The 13317-nt window shown below is 39.0% G+C and overlaps 1 protein-coding gene across 2 annotated transcripts in view; it reads right to left on the bottom strand.

The window, feature by feature from the left end:
* Nucleotides 1-2718: 2718 nt before the first annotated feature.
* The window catches only part of SPOCK1 (SPARC (osteonectin), cwcv and kazal like domains proteoglycan 1), a 561704-nt gene continuing 551105 nt past the window's right edge, over nucleotides 2719-13317 (bottom strand). Inside the window, exons 10-11 of one of the 2 annotated variants that reach the window (XM_059061299.2) lie at nucleotides 6672-6809; nucleotides 2719-6215 (exon numbers count right to left, since the gene is read on the bottom strand). In XM_059061299.2, the coding sequence (XP_058917282.1) occupies nucleotides 6025-6215; nucleotides 6672-6809 (329 nt within the window). In that variant the 3' untranslated portion in view covers nucleotides 2719-6024. Of the gene's footprint in view, nucleotides 6216-6671; nucleotides 6831-13317 lie in introns of both variants that reach the window. The other variant, XM_067031675.1, reaches the window with a different exon arrangement.

Here is a 13317-nt window from a genome sequence, read left to right on the forward strand (position 1 = left end):
TTGGTGATTTATTACAGTTTGGGAGTTGAGGAGAAGAGAGGTAGATGGTGATGCTATTCTTGAAGTCAAGGAGGAGTGTATGAGGAGAAGTCTTGAAGAGGAAGCTAATGAATTATTTTGAAATCATACAAGACATGGTGTATTGCTTTCATGATAAAAAGGAAAAGTGAAACATAGAGATGAGGCTGATCAGACCAAGTCCCAGTCATTTCCTCAGAGGTCACCACTGCTACCAGCTTGGTGTGTGTCCTTTCAGACCTTGTTTTGTGTATTTCCATATTTACTCAGAGAAAGTGGATTATATAACCTTTTATATACCTAACTTACGTATTTCATACTCTATATCACTTGATTTTTTTCTTCATACAACTGACGTTTTAGAAGTTTTGATAAGTCAGTGCATATGAAATTACTTCATTATTTTTGACTGCTGCATAGTATTCCAGAGCATAGAGTTGCCCATTGTGCCCACTGATGGATATTTAGTTTTGTACCAAATTTCCTGTTCTAACAAATGATGCTACAATGGATATACATACATTTTACATATATCTTTGTAAATTAGTGTGATGTTTTTTCTCCTCTAGGAGTAATTACCGAGAAGTGGAATTATTCAGTCCTAGGGTATTTACTCTTACTTATATAGCTATTACCAAACTGCCTTCCAGTGGCTGATTGGACTGTACAGTGTGTAAGAGTGTTCCTTATACTACACTCTCAACAACACTTGACATGATCATGACTTTTTTCTGAGTGAAACTGAGGGATCATTGCTTAATTTGTGTTTCTCTGATCATGAGTGAGGTTAGGCATGGTTTCTTTGCCATCTGTGTGTCTTCGATGGCTCACTTGTTTTTATCTTTCCTCATTAGTCTGTTGAATTCTATTTTTCTTATGGATTTAAAGAAGTTAAAAAATTTTATATCCTAATCCTTCATCTGTTTTATGTCCTCATTATCTTCTTTAGTCTCTCATTTATCTTTTAAATTTGTTCATGACATGCTATTAATTTTGATGGAGGAAAATTTATTAATCTATTCCTTTATGGCTCACGTTTCCTAGGAATTGTTTTTAAAGAAGCTTTGCTGACTTCTATTTTCATAGGCATATTCACTCTATATTTCATTCTATCATTTTGATGTTTTAAAGTTTAAAATTGAGGTGTTAATGGGAAATTTGAGTAGAATTATCTAAATGTCAGGTGACTTTTTCAGAATGGAATCAAAACCTGCACTTGAAACATAGACCTGGGCTTCTCCAAGTGGAGGAGTTGGTTGAAACTACTGATGTAGATAAGATTGTCTAGAGAGAGCATGTAAAATTAAAGAGGAATGGGCCAGGGACACAGATCTGAGGAACACCTATATGAACAGAACTGGGTGAACAAAAGGAAATACAGGAGACCTAAAAGGAATAGCCAGAGAGGTAGGATGAAAATCAGGGAATGATGGATATGAGAAATCAAGAAAGATGAGCTTTAAACAAGGCTGCAGTAGCCATTGGTGTCAACTATGATATCCATCAACCCATACTATAACAGTTATTTGTCTTTTTCAAGGAGATAACTTTACAGAGCAGGACCCCCTAGGTCTTATTCACTTTTCTTGATATATTCCTAGCACTGAATGTGGTGCCTGCCCATAGTGGCATTCATCCATCCATCATATATTGATCTATACATCTACAAATCTTCTAATTAACCTTGAAGTCTTGTTGAATGAATACATTTTGAAATTTTCCTCTTTCCTTGAATCAGTTTGTCAAAGCAAATCTGAAAACTGAATCAGAATTTTGAGAGGTGCTGGGACCTTTTTACTCACGCTATATAACTAATATTCCTTTGGTCCTGGCCTTTAACGGACAGAGGTGGCTTCCATGAAGACACAACTTGAGGAGACATGTGGGGTTTGACTGTCAATCTGATGATTTAAGAGGAATTTTGGGAGTGTCCACAAATGCCAGCTGCTCTTTAAGGTATCCTGTACCTACCCTGGAGACTTCATATTGGCCACTGTTCTTCTGACCTTAGTTATTTTGTGGATTTATGAAGCACCTTTCCTTCATCTGTCAATCTGTAAATTGTCTGTAAGATGCAATCCATTGGGTAAAGAATTAGAATTATTCATAAGATAGTTTCTACCTTGGTTGGTGGTGAAATTACTCACTCAGGGTATAATTAAGTCATAGATACCCTGGCTTTAATGTGGATAAAGGTGGAAAGGAAATAATTCCTGTTCCAATTTGGGTGTTTTCTGATGTTTGACAAGCATCTGGTGTGTTCAGCCATAAACTGAGGCCATCTCAGAGTCCCTGTAAAGGAGTTGTTGTTGTTGTTTTTTTCCCAGGAGAATTGGAGAATAACTGACGGGGGAGGGAAGGAAGAAGAAGAAGAATTGAAAAAGCTTAAGGTTGCAAACAGGATGACAACAGTGAAATCTGATGGATAAGGACTAAGTAAGAAAGTTGTGGCCTGAGACAGGAGAAAGCAGCAGAAAGAGGGGTCAGGTGAGAAGGTTCTAGGCTGAGGGGGCACAGGGCATGGATGTGCCAGGGTGTGCTGAGAGGGGTCAGGACAGGCTGGAGCCACCAGCAGGTTGGCCTCACAGAGGGCCCTGCACTGGTGACCCCTTGACCTGCCCATACTCTTCTCCAGCAGTCATGTGTGGACATGGCCTGGCGAGTGCACGTGCAAGCTAACAAAACACAAACACTCAGATGTTGCAGACAAATTAAAATTTATTGAGACAGACAGAAATGCACCTACTCAGGACTACAGTTAAGCATTTACTATTAACCAAAGAGTTGTGTTCACATTCCAGATAAGTCTATGTGGGAAAGCATTCAGAATTTACTAGGTTTTTCTACTTCGCTATTTCATCTACAATAGGGACAACAAACTGACACTCAGGATTTGGAGGGCTCTCATCACGATGCTACACACTGAACAGAGACAAACATCAGTGACTTTGAGAAAAAGGTATAAAAAGACCAAAACCACCCACTGTAGAAAGGGCTCTTGGATGTTACTGTACAGTGTGGTCAAGGTAAAAACTAAACAAAACTGTAGATGGCATCCCGTGAAGAGGAGAGGGGCAGACCTGGACAGACACGCTGTCATTCACTGCTGGGCGTGGGAAAATGGGCATAAAGGAGGAGGACCTGATATGATACCTCGAATTCAGTATGAAGGTATTCCCATGCCTAGAATGTTCACGGAAACAAAAAGACAGTAATTATGGTAGACAACTAACCATTGTGGAAGAAAATTCTGGGGCTTAACTTAGATGCCAAGGACATGGTATCAAATAAAAGAACCATTTATGGACTAAGAATAAAACTATTTACTAAAGAGGTTCCAAAAATGAGCCAGTAAAGTTTCAACTCCGTATCTGTCTCCAACAAGGGAATGATTATCACAGTACTATTTTTTTTTTTAATCAAGATTTTTATGTATACTCCACCACTAGCTAACGGGCTCCTGCCAAAAAAAGAGGAAAGCAAAAATTCTTCTTCTAAGGATGAGGTAACTAAAATATCAAATCTTTACTACTTATGCAAAGTACCTTTAAAAAAATCTAATGCTGTCTTGCCAAAGTGAGGCATGAAAAGTGGCGTCAATGTTGCTCCATTGATTTGGGGTTCCAGTCTTAGGAGGGCTTTTTATTTAATATTTTAATGAATCAAAATATCTTCTTGGAATGTCTCTGAAAATGAGCATCTCATTGCCTTCCTGGGAATTGACTAGTGAGCACTCTTCTCCATCATTAAGTTAATGCTAAGGATCTTTAAGTGTCATCTTAATTTGACACTTGTCATAAGATAATTAGGCAAATTAAAATCAGTGTGGTTCACTCTGTTCCTAGAAGTTTCTCTAAGTGAAATCAATTTGTCGATTTTAATTTGTTCTCTTGTGCATTTTTCCAAGCTCAGAGGAGATAGTAACCATGGTTTTCTTTGACCGTCCAAACTGAGATTTTTTTTAATATGTCTCGATTCTTTTATACATTCAATTGTAATTTAGCTGCAATTAAGCACCTGTTTTCTAAATTATCATCTCAGAATTTTGTTCAAGTGAGAAAAAAAAAACAAAAATTGAAACAGAGGTGAAGGAGTTGAGATCCTCATACAGAGCTTGCCTATGGTCACCCGATACCTAGGGTCCTGGCTGTACTCATACTATCAGGCCAAATGAGGTTGCCATATCAAGTAAGTTCATGTCCCATCTGAGCCAAGTCCAGGGATAATGCCACTGGGTCTGGCCAATGCAGGGATTGGAAAATACTAGTTAGAAGTGGGCTGGTAAAGTATAAACAAATGGTCAGTTTGGAGCGGGGGCTGGTCAGCTGCCACTGTAATCATGGTTTGGCTGAGTATATTTTTCGCCTGAGTTTATGTGGTCTCCTTGTGGACTAGCTGGAGTGCAGGAAGGGAAGAAAAACAAATGTGGGCCAAAGAGCCTTGCTGGCTGGCTGATGAGGGCATATCCGTGTGGGTGGAAACCAGGTGGGGCAGGAGCTTAAGGCCCTGTACTGAGCTAAATGGGGCCACTTTGAAGACTACTCTTTGGTACTTGTATGGGGGCCAGCTTGACGGGGGGAGAAATCCTAAAGACTATAGAGATGATGACCCTACCAAATTTGGAGATAGACGCTGATCATGAGTCACCTTAGGGAAAAGAAACGCAATGGTAAAGGGCTTTCTTCATTAGTACCTTGACACTTGTGTCGGGGAGGGGATGAGGGCAGGACTAGCTCTTAAAAATCTAGCCCTGGCTTCCCATGTGCTGTCATGGAGTTCTTTCTAGGCCTCCATCTGAGATTCTTTACAAATGATGAGCGGTCAAAAATCTGTAGAGCTTTTATAGCCTCATGATGTGTGGATAGAGAGCAGCAAAACTGAAACATGGAGTTAAGAATCCTGAATTTTCTTCTGCTAAGGAACAGCGAGGGATTGTCTTCTCAGAGAGCAGACGGTACGTGTACATGCCTTAGAAAAAGCCCTTGAGTAGGTAGGAAGGGAGGGGCCTGCCGCAGACAGAACTGCTGCAAGCCCCAGGGAGGCTTGAGCTGAAATGAGAGAGATGGCTTGTGAAGCTGCCCACGTGGGAGTCGCATGGCTTCTGCGAGGAAAGCAATTTAGACAGACAGAGGCTTATCCAAATCAAAGAGGCTTCCAATAACTCCGCTGCCGCAGACAGAAGCAGCCTCTCAGTCTGCAGGCTACAAGTGCCAACTGTTAGTGCAAAAAAGGACTTTGATACACATTTCCTATTCCAGAAATGATGATCCAGGTCTGGACAAGCTGACAAATGTGTAATTGTTTTTCAAATGAGTTTTTAATAGATACCCAAACCCTTTTTTTCTGAGAGGTGTGTATAGTCTCTTCCGTATGTACTTTACATGTTTATGTACGTACAGAGAGAAGCATCCAGACACCTTTTCTAATAAAGGAGATCAGTTCCCCAAAGGGACTCTTGACTGAATTAAGGCTGTTGTTTGTAGGAAGCCAGATCGAGTAATGTGAAAAACTAATTTGTAATAATAGACACCAGGGGTGGGGGCGGGGGGGACTGTGGAACAAGGTACAGTGCGGTGTGTTTTCCACAACATCTACAGGACACAAGAGAAGCACTTAGACACGGTAAGGCCGGGAACCATGCTGTACTAACCACCAGTGTCGGTGATCGTAAAGGGTCTTTGACGTTTGAGGGTAGGGGCTCCCTGCACTGTCAGAATCCCACATAAATCACATGCTTGTTGCAAAAAACTCATGGGAGGGAAGGAGGCTGTAACTCAGCCAGCCTTCCCCTGTCTAAAAAACAAAACACAACACCCTTTTTCCCACGCGCCGTATGCAAAATCAGAATGCTCCGGGAACAAGGGGTTGTCTTCCAAACCTTAGGTTGGGTAGAGAGAGGGCAACAATGGAGAAGAGGCCATGTGCCGTGGAGTCTTAGATACAAATGCAGGAACAGGAAGTGACTTGCAGTGTTGTGCGAACCTCGTGTCCTCCTCCTTGTGGGGACTACCATATGTACCCGACCTCGTCCTCTTTCTCGTCGTCCTCGTCCTCATCATCCTCCGTCGCTGCCCGGGCGCGCACCCGCAGCTTCCCCACTTTGTCCTTTGGTCCTAGCTCCCATTCATCCTCCAGGTCGTCCAGCAGGACCACAGAGCCTCCACTGCCAAAATCCCCTGACGTTTCCTGCTCCTCTTCTGAAACGTTAAGAAGGAAGAAGAGATCTGAGGTTAGTTTCTGCTTATGCCTCACGACTTCCTTAACTGTAGGGCAACATCATGCAGTTTACCTTCTGAACATGAGAGCATCCCTGTCTACCTGGTATGGACCGCAAGCTTTATTCTGATAGGAGCCCCAGAATCCTTGAGATGTTTCTACCTTTGGGGGAGGTTTATCTGAGTCATTCTTTGCCTGCAGCCATTTCTGACTGTCAAGAACTGTTGTCCAGTTCATTGGTCATAGTGAGCTCCTGGCACTCGGAAAACTAGCTATGCATTATCTCACGTGATTTCAGGGTTACTTTATCTCCATTGTAAACTCACTCACTGTAGACCATAATGACCTCTACAAATTCTTCTGCCCAGATCCTCATACAGTGAGTACCTATAAGTCACCAGAGGTCATTGGGGGCTGATGCAGCGGGCCTTACTCACCACAGCTCACAGCACCCTGTTTCCTGGAGCCAGCTAGCTCGTTCCCGTATTTATCCACACACCAGCACTGCCCTGTGCTGCTGTGGCACTGTGTGGCTTTGTAATAGCCCTCCTCATTACACCGAGGTATGAATGCTCCTGGGAGAACGAAAGGTCCAGCTTGAATCAGAGAAGTGCACAGATACTCAGAGTTAATGCCCTCAAAAACAGACAAGAGGGCTCACACATCAGACAGGGTATTTACTGCAAAGCCAGCAAGAAAGAATGGCATGCTTGGTTATTACTTAATCAAAATGACAGAGCCCTAGGACTTGCTCAAGGTTAGATAGGATTCCTTCGTGGATGAGTTCTCTTTTTCCCTGTGGTTCTACTCTCATTAATAACTTTTTATTTCATAAGTTTTTCCAGTTTTATTGAAATGTAATTGACACACAGCACTGGATAAGTTTAAGGTGTATAGCACAATGATTTGACTTATATATTGTGAAATGATTACCACAGTAAATTTAGTTTACATCCATCATCTCATACAGGAAAAAAAGGTTTTTTCCTTGTGAGAACTCTCAGGATTTACTCTTAGCAACTTTCATATCTACCACACTGCAGTGTTAACGACAGATATCACGTTGTGTGTTATATCCCAGTACTTATTTATCTTATAACTGGAAGCTTGTACCTTTGGACCACCTGCATCCAATTTTCCCATTGCCCATACCCTGCCTGTGTTTACCACCAGTCTCAAAGTTTGTTTTTACATTACACATACAAGGGATCATACAGTATTTTCTTTCTCTGTCTGACTTACTTCACTTAGGATAATGCCCTCAAAGTCCATCCATGTCGTCACAATTAGCAGGATTTCCTTCTTTTTTCTGGCTGAATGATGTTCTGTTCATATATACATACATACATATATATATATATATATATATATATATATATATTTTATATATATATATATATATATATATATATATAAAAACACATATGAAGTTCTTTAGCCATTCATCCATTGATGAACACTTAGGTTGTTTCCACATCTTGGCTAATGTAAATGATGCTGCCATGAATATGGGTGTGCAGATATCTCTTTGACATAGTATATTCATTTCCTTCAGATATATTCCCAGAAGTAGAATTTCTGGATCATATGGTGGTTCTATCTTTAATTTTCTGAGGAGCCTCCATACTGTTTTCCATAGGGCTGCACTAATTTATAATCCCAGCAACAGTGCACAAGGGTTCTCCTTTTTCCACATCCTTGTGGAATTAGTTATCCCTTGTCTTTTTCATGATAGCTGTTCTAACAGGCAGGACCTGATATCTTATTGTGGTTTTGATTTGCATTTCCCCGATGATTAGTGAGGCTGAGCACCTTTTCACGTACCTGTTGACCATTTGAATATCTTCTTTAGAAAAATTGTCTATTCAGTTCCTTTGTCCATTTGTCAAATTGAATTTGTGGAATTTTTTGTTTGTTTTGTTTTTGCTATTGAGTTATATGAGTTCTTTATATATATTGATATTAACCCCTTATCTGATATATGGTTTGCAAATATTTCTTCTCATTCCATAGGTTGTCTTTTCATTTTGTTGATTGTTTTGCTGCGCAGAAGCTTTTAAGTTTGATGTAGTCCCACATATTTTTGAACTTGTCGCTTGTGTTTTAGGTGTCATATGCAAAAACTCACTGCCAAGGCCCATGTCAAGAGCTTTTTTCCTGTGTTTTTTTCCTAGCAGTTTTATTGTTTCCAGTCTTACATTTAGGTCTTTGATCAATCTGAAGTTAATTTTTGTGAGTGGTGTAAGATAGGGGTCTAGTATCATTCTTTTACATGTGAATATCCAATTTTCCCAGCACCATTTATTGAAGAGACTGTCTTTTGAATATATTAGTTGATTGTATATGTATGGGTTTATGTCTGGGCTCTCAATTATGTTCTGTTACTCTATGTGTCTGTTTTTATGCCAGTACAACCTTGGTTGTTGACTATAGCTTTATAATACAGCTGGAAATCAGGAAATGTTCTTCTTTGTTCTTTCTTAGAATTGCTTTGGCTATTTGGGGTTTCTGTGGTTTCATATAAATTTTAGGATTGGGCTTCCCTGGTGGCGCAGTGGTTGAGAGTCCGCCTGCCGACGCAGGGGACACGGGTTCGTGCCCCAGTTCGGGAGGATCCCACATGCCGTGGAGCGGCTGGGCCCGTGAGCCATGGCCGCTGAGCCTGCGCTCAGCAACGGGAGAGGCCACAACGGTGAGAGGCCCGCGTACCGCAAAAAAAAAAAAAAAAAAAAAAAAAAATTTAGGATTGTGTTTCTATTTCTGTCAAAAAATGCTACTGGGATCTTTATAGAAATTGCTTTGAATCTATACATGACTTTGGGTAGTACAGACATTTTAACAATATTAATTCTTCTAATCCATGAATATGGGATTCCTTTCATCAATGTCTTACAGTTTTCAGCATAGAGATCTTTCACCTCCTTGGTTAAATCGTATCATCTGCAAACAAAGAAAATTTTACATCCTCCTTTCCTATAATGTGCTGCTAGAGAATTTTTGCATCTATATTCATCTGGGATATTGGCTTGTAGTTTTCTTTTCTTGTAGTGTTTTTTCTGGCTTTAGTATCAAGGTAATGCTGGCTTCATAAAATGAGTTTGGGAGTGTTCCCTCCTCTGAAAGTTTTTGGGAAGAGTTTGAGAAGGATTGGTGTTAATTCTTTAAATATTTGGTCAAATTCACCAGTGAAGCTATCTGCTCTTCATCTTTTTTTTCTTGGGAGATTTTTGATTATTGATTCAATCTCCTCACTAGTAACCGGTCTGTTCAGATTTTCTATTCCTTCCTGATTCAGTAACATTAATACCTGGGAGAATCATAGGATTTTTTATCCTTTATATGCTTTTAATGAGTGGCACAATTTTTAAAAATATATCTTTGCTTTCCTGGAATAAATACTACTTGGTCATGATATATTGGATTCAACTGGCTGATTCTCTTGCATCTATGTTACTAAGTGATAGAGGCATACAGTTTTGTTTCTTCAGTTTCTGTATCAAAGCAACTAACTTGTAAAGTGATTCAGGTATTTTTCTTTTTCTGTACTCCAGATGTTTTGTATAAAATGAGAATGATCTCTTCCATGGATTCACCCATAAAAATATTTTGAGCCTGGTGCCTGTTTTAGGAGGTGACAGTAGTATTGTGATTTTGATTTAAAAGTAATGTGTTGGGTTTTTTTTAATCCTGTTGGGTCTTCTTTTTCTTCATGACCCATACTCATAGTATTCTTTTCAACTAGGTTTTCATAATTGCTGTAAGTTGGTTTATAGCAATGGTTTCCAAAGTGTGGGCCCAGGACCAGCAGCTGCATCATCAGTGGGAAACAAACTGCTTAGAAAAGCAAATTCTTGAGCCCACCTCAAACCTACTGAATTAAAGACTTTGAGAGTGGGGCCCAGCAAACTATGCTTTAATAAACTCTCCAAGTGTTTCTGTAGTTCTCAAACTGTGAAGTTTGAGAACTACAAATTTATACTATTCATCTATATCAGAGGTTACAGCCCATTTTTAAATTCATGTGACTATTTGAGGCTTTCACATTGTCAAAGTTTTGTCTATTTGATTTCTTTTTGCTTTAGTCTTAACTGTGTTGTCCTTAAAGCTTTTTGATTTGAAATTTTAGTGTTTTTTTTTTTTCTAGAAATGCATTTGAAGCTATGAATGTTCCTCTAAGTTTCATTTTAGTTGCTTCTCTGTTTTTGGTACATAGTGCTTTCATTTCCATTCAGGTCTAAATGTTTTGTAGTTTTACTTTATTTCATCTTTGACTAATTATTTAAAAAAAAACCCAGACATATAAGGTTGTGTAACCTCATTTTTTATTTCTATTTGTATTGTGTTGTAGAGAATGAATGTCATCTATGATACTCTTTTGAGATGTTTAGTTTTAGTTTTCTTTTGTGTAATCCATGACAAATGTCATGTGTGTTTGAACAGACTGTCTATTCTATACCTATATACGGGAATACATATATAAAAATGCTAATGAATTATGTTGTTCATTTCTTCTTTTCTATACTTGAACTGTAAGTTTTCAAGAAGAGGTATATTAGAGTCTCTGATTAGCTATAGATATGACAACTCTTCCTTGCAGTTCTGTTACTTTGTGTGTGTGTGTTCTTTTTAAAAAAATCTTTATTTTATATTGGACTATGGTTGATTTACAACATTGTGTGAGTTTCAGGTGTACAGCAGAGTGATTCAGTTATTCATATACATGTATCTGTTCTTTTTCAAATTCTTTTCCCATTTATGTTATTACAGAATATTGAGCAGTGTTCCCTGTGCTATACAGCAGAACCTTGTTGGTTATTTTAAATGTAGTAGTGTGTACATGTCCATCCCAAACTCCCAATTTATCCCTCCCCACCTCCACCTTTCCCCTTTGGTAACCGTAAGTTTTTCTATGTCTGTGAGTCTGCTTCTGTTTTGTAAATAAGTTCATTTGTATCATTTTTTTCGGTTCTGCATATAAGTGATATATAGAAACAATGGACTATTACTCAGCCATTGAAAAGCAACATGGATGGACCTGGAGATTATCATACTAAGTGAAGTCAGACAGAGAAAGAGAAGTATCATATGATATTGCTTTATATGCAGAATCCCCCCAAAAAAAAACCTATACAAATGAACTTATTTAGAAAGCAAAGAGACTCACAGAATTAGAGAATGAACTTATGGTTACCAGGGGGAGTGGGGGAGGGATAGACTGGGAGTTTGGCATTGATATGATCATATGGTTTTCATTCTTCACTTTGTTAGCATGGTGTATCACACTGAATGATTTGTGGATATTGAAAAATCGTTGGGTCCCTGGGATAAATTCCACTTTACCATGGCATATGATCCTTTTAATGTATTGCTGGATTCAGTTTGCTAGTATTTTGTTAAGGATTTTTTTTGCATCTATATTCATCAGTGATATTGGCCTGTAATTTTCTTTTTTGTGGCATCTTTGTCTGGTTTTGGTATCTGGGTGACAGCAGCCTCATAGAATGTGTTTGGGAGTGTTCCATCCTCTGCAATTTTTTGGAAGAGTTTGATAAGGATGGGTGTTAGCTCTTCTCTAAATGTTTGATAGAATTCACCTGTGAAGCCATCTGGTCCTGGACTTTTGTTTGTTGGGAATTTTTTAATCACAATTTCAATTTCAGTGCTTGTGATTGGTCTGTTCATATTTTCTGTTTCTTCCTGGTTCAGTCTTGGAAGTTTCAACTCTTTCTAAGATTTTGTCCATTTCTTCTAGGTTGTCCATTTTAGTGGCATATAGTTGCTTGTAGTAGTCTCTTAGGATCCTTTGTATTTCTGTGGTGTCGGTTATAACTTTTACGTTTCTAATTTTATTGATTTGCATCCTCTCCACTTTTTTCTTGATGAGTCAAAGGGTTTATCAATTTTTTTTTTTTTTTTTTTTTTTTTTTTTTTTTTTGTGGTACGCGGGCCTCTCACTGTTGTGGCCTCTCCCGTAGCGGAGCACAGGCTCCGGACGCACAGGCTCAGCAGCCATGGCTCACGGGCACAGCCGCTCCGTGGCATGTGGGATCTTCCCGGACTGGGGCATGAACCCGTGTCCCCTGCATCGGCAGGCGGACTCTCAACCACTGTGCCACCAGGGAAGCCCGGGTTTATCAATTCTGTTTATCTTCTCAAAGAACCAGCTTTTAGTTTTATTGATCTTTGCTATTGTTTTCTTTGTTTCTATTTCATTTATTTCTGCTCTGATCTTTATGATTTCTTTCCTTACTACTAACCTTGGGTTTTGTTTGTTCTTCTTTCTCTAGTTGCTTCAGGCGTAAGGTTAGGTTGTTTATTTGGGACTTTTCTTGCTTCCTGTGGTAAGATTGTATTGCTATAAACTTCCCTCTCAGAACTGCTATTGCATCATTCTGTTTTCATTGTCATTTTTCTCTAGGTATTTTTTGATTTCTTCAGTGATCCATTGGTTGTTTAGTAGCATATTGTTTAGCCTCCACATGTTTGTGCTTTTTTCCAGTGTGTATCTTATAGTTGATGTCTAATCTCACAGCACTGTGGTCAGAAAAGATGCTTGATATTGACTGCAATTTTCTTAACTTTACTAAGGCTTGCTTTGTGACCCAAGATGTGATCAATCCTGGAGAATGTTCCATGTGAACTTGAAAAGACTCTGTATTCTGCTGCTTTGGGATGGAATGCTGTATAAATATCATTTAAGGCCTGTGTTTCCTTATTGATTTTCTATCTGGATGATCTGTCCATTGATGAAAGTGGGGTGAAGTCCCCCGCTATTATTGTGTCACTGTCAATTTCTCCTTTTATGTCTGGTAGTATTTGCCTTATATCTTGAGTGCTCCTACGTTGGTTACATCTATAGTTACAATTGTTATAATGTTGCATTTTGTTTTAAAGTTATGGGTATACCAATTGATGACATAACAACATAGTAACTGTAACATTTCAGCAAAATAATAATACCTCTTTCTCTTAAGAATTGAAAACAAAGTATTTGCTCTTGTCAAATTTTCTCAGTCTCTGTCTCATAATAAATGAGTTTGGCCCAGTCACATTTATGGTGATTACAGGTATGCATGTTTTTAT

Source organism: Kogia breviceps, chromosome 4 (genome assembly GCF_026419965.1).
Source record: "Kogia breviceps isolate mKogBre1 chromosome 4, mKogBre1 haplotype 1, whole genome shotgun sequence".
NCBI classification, from domain to species: Eukaryota; Metazoa; Chordata; class Mammalia; order Artiodactyla; family Physeteridae; genus Kogia; species Kogia breviceps.